At 41.7% G+C, this 1865-nt stretch overlaps 1 protein-coding gene across 1 annotated transcript; it reads left to right on the forward strand.

Annotated features, from left to right (window-relative positions):
- The first annotated feature begins 612 nt into the window (after positions 1–612).
- On the forward strand, positions 613–1658 carry LOC121421987 (salivary glue protein Sgs-3-like). Its single transcript, XM_041616789.1, has 2 exons — positions 613–1474; positions 1591–1658. Exons 1-2 carry the CDS (start codon positions 613–615, stop codon positions 1656–1658), a joined length of 930 nt encoding a protein of 309 aa, XP_041472723.1.
- Positions 1659–1865: the final 207 nt, after the last annotated feature.

Consider the following 1865-nt stretch of genomic DNA (forward strand, 5'->3'; position numbering starts at 1 on the left):
GCATTTATATAGCGCCATCTATCTAGAAATATTCTATTCCGAGGCGCTTTGTTGTTATTATTATTACCCCGGCTTTAGCTCGAGCTGCCTCTCAGCGCTCATGCATTCAAGGAATTAATCCTGCCGGGTACCCATTCACCTCACCTGGGTCGAGTGCAGCACAGTGTGGATAAATTTCTTGCTGAAGGAAATTACGCAATGGCTGGGATTCGAACCCACAACCCTCTGTTTCAAAGTCAGAAGACTTATCCACTTGGCCACAACGCTATATTTTGTATCGTGTACATTTTGAACCGGGGGGGGGGGGGGTAACAATTTGGCACTGACTGTCGACTCATATAGAGGATGGATGGTCCGACAAAAAAACACATCTTACAATTCATTGCAATATCACTGCCATCTTAAATCTTTAATTTTATCATGTAATTTATGTCTGTTCAAATGTTTTTATTTATTATTTTGTTCATGATTTACATGTATAATTCATTATTTTATGTTTTTCAACTTTTATGTACGGAGTTGCTGAAAAACAGCATTGCGGCTGAAAGCAGTTTTTTTTTCTTTATCCCGTATTTAAATAAATAAAACATACAACCATACATCAATAACGTAATGATTAATACAGATTCAGCCCAGACAACCGAAGACTCAACTACAGTTGCAATACCTCCAACTGCTGGTCCATCCTCAGAAATGTTATCCACTACCACGAATCAAGTAACTGCCACTATGGAATCAACGTCGGGACTTATGTCCGCAACCAAAGCTCAGGAAATTACGGTCTCTACAACAAAGCCCACCACTCGAGTTCAAACGTCCGAAATCGTTTCTACCACCATCGGTCAAGTAACCACAGTATCTACAACTACGCCTACCACTGCAGCTGCAACATCCGAACTGGATTCTAGAATCACGACTCGGGAAACTACGGTATCTTCGACAACGCCTACTACTGCAGCTGCAACATCCGAACTGGATTCTAGAATCACGACTCGGGAAACTATGGTATCTTCGACAACGCCTACCACTGCAGCTGCAACATCCGAACTGGATTCTAGAATCACAACGACTCGGGAAACTACGGTATCTTCGACAACGCCTACCACTTCAGTTGCAACAACTGAACTCGACATTACAACCACGATTCAAACAACGCCTACCACTCTAGATTACACAACAACGAATCAAGTAACTACAGTATCAACAATAACAACACCTATAGCTGCAACATCTGAAACCGACTCGACAACCACAAAAGCAAGTACTGTATCTATCGCTGCAGCTGTAGGTCAAACATCCGCAACAACGCCTTCTCTTCCTGGGCAAACTTCTCATTCTACAAACCCACCAGTTGTAGCACCGACATCATCATTCCTACCTCAAACCCTCCATCTAACGTCCTTGACGTCAGTGCCTTTAACAAACACTCCAGAAGTAAGTTTTCAACCGCCAACAACGATGCAGCAGGCGTTGGGTGAGTTTCTAGCCAGCTCATCTACAAAATTATCTGTTGTCGCCCTTTGCGTTGCAATCGTTTGGGCTTCATTGAGAACAAAATGCTATAATGCTCTTTATTCTTTTTCTTCGCAGAGTTCTACAGACGTCTCAAAGCTATCCTGTTGTCACCTCTTTTTTCTAATGCCGCAAATCTCCGCTGAATATCATCCTGTCTCGTCTTCCATTTTATTCTATATATTATAAACTTGAGATGGATTTAATGTAATGCTTTGTGTATACTACTACACAGCAAAAACTGAGGTGTTAACCGGAGTACATAGAGGACCACACCAGTTATTTTACACTGGTGTTAAATTGGTGGTGTTAGTTTTACATCTATAGGTGTTATTACAACACCTTCTCTTGTT

This window comes from Lytechinus variegatus, chromosome 9 (assembly GCF_018143015.1).
Source record: "Lytechinus variegatus isolate NC3 chromosome 9, Lvar_3.0, whole genome shotgun sequence".
In the NCBI taxonomy this organism is placed as follows: Eukaryota; Metazoa; Echinodermata; class Echinoidea; order Temnopleuroida; family Toxopneustidae; genus Lytechinus; species Lytechinus variegatus.

Bases quoted from the DNA above. Each gene is read 5' to 3' on its own strand.
- LOC121421987 (XM_041616789.1), top strand. From the start codon at position 613: ATGATTAATACAGATTCAGCCCAGACAACCGAAGACTCAACTACAGTT. The intron at 1,475-1,590 runs GTGAGTTTCTAG...TTTTCTTCGCAG, and splicing joins AACGATGCAGCAGGCGTTGG to AGTTCTACAGACGTCTCAAA.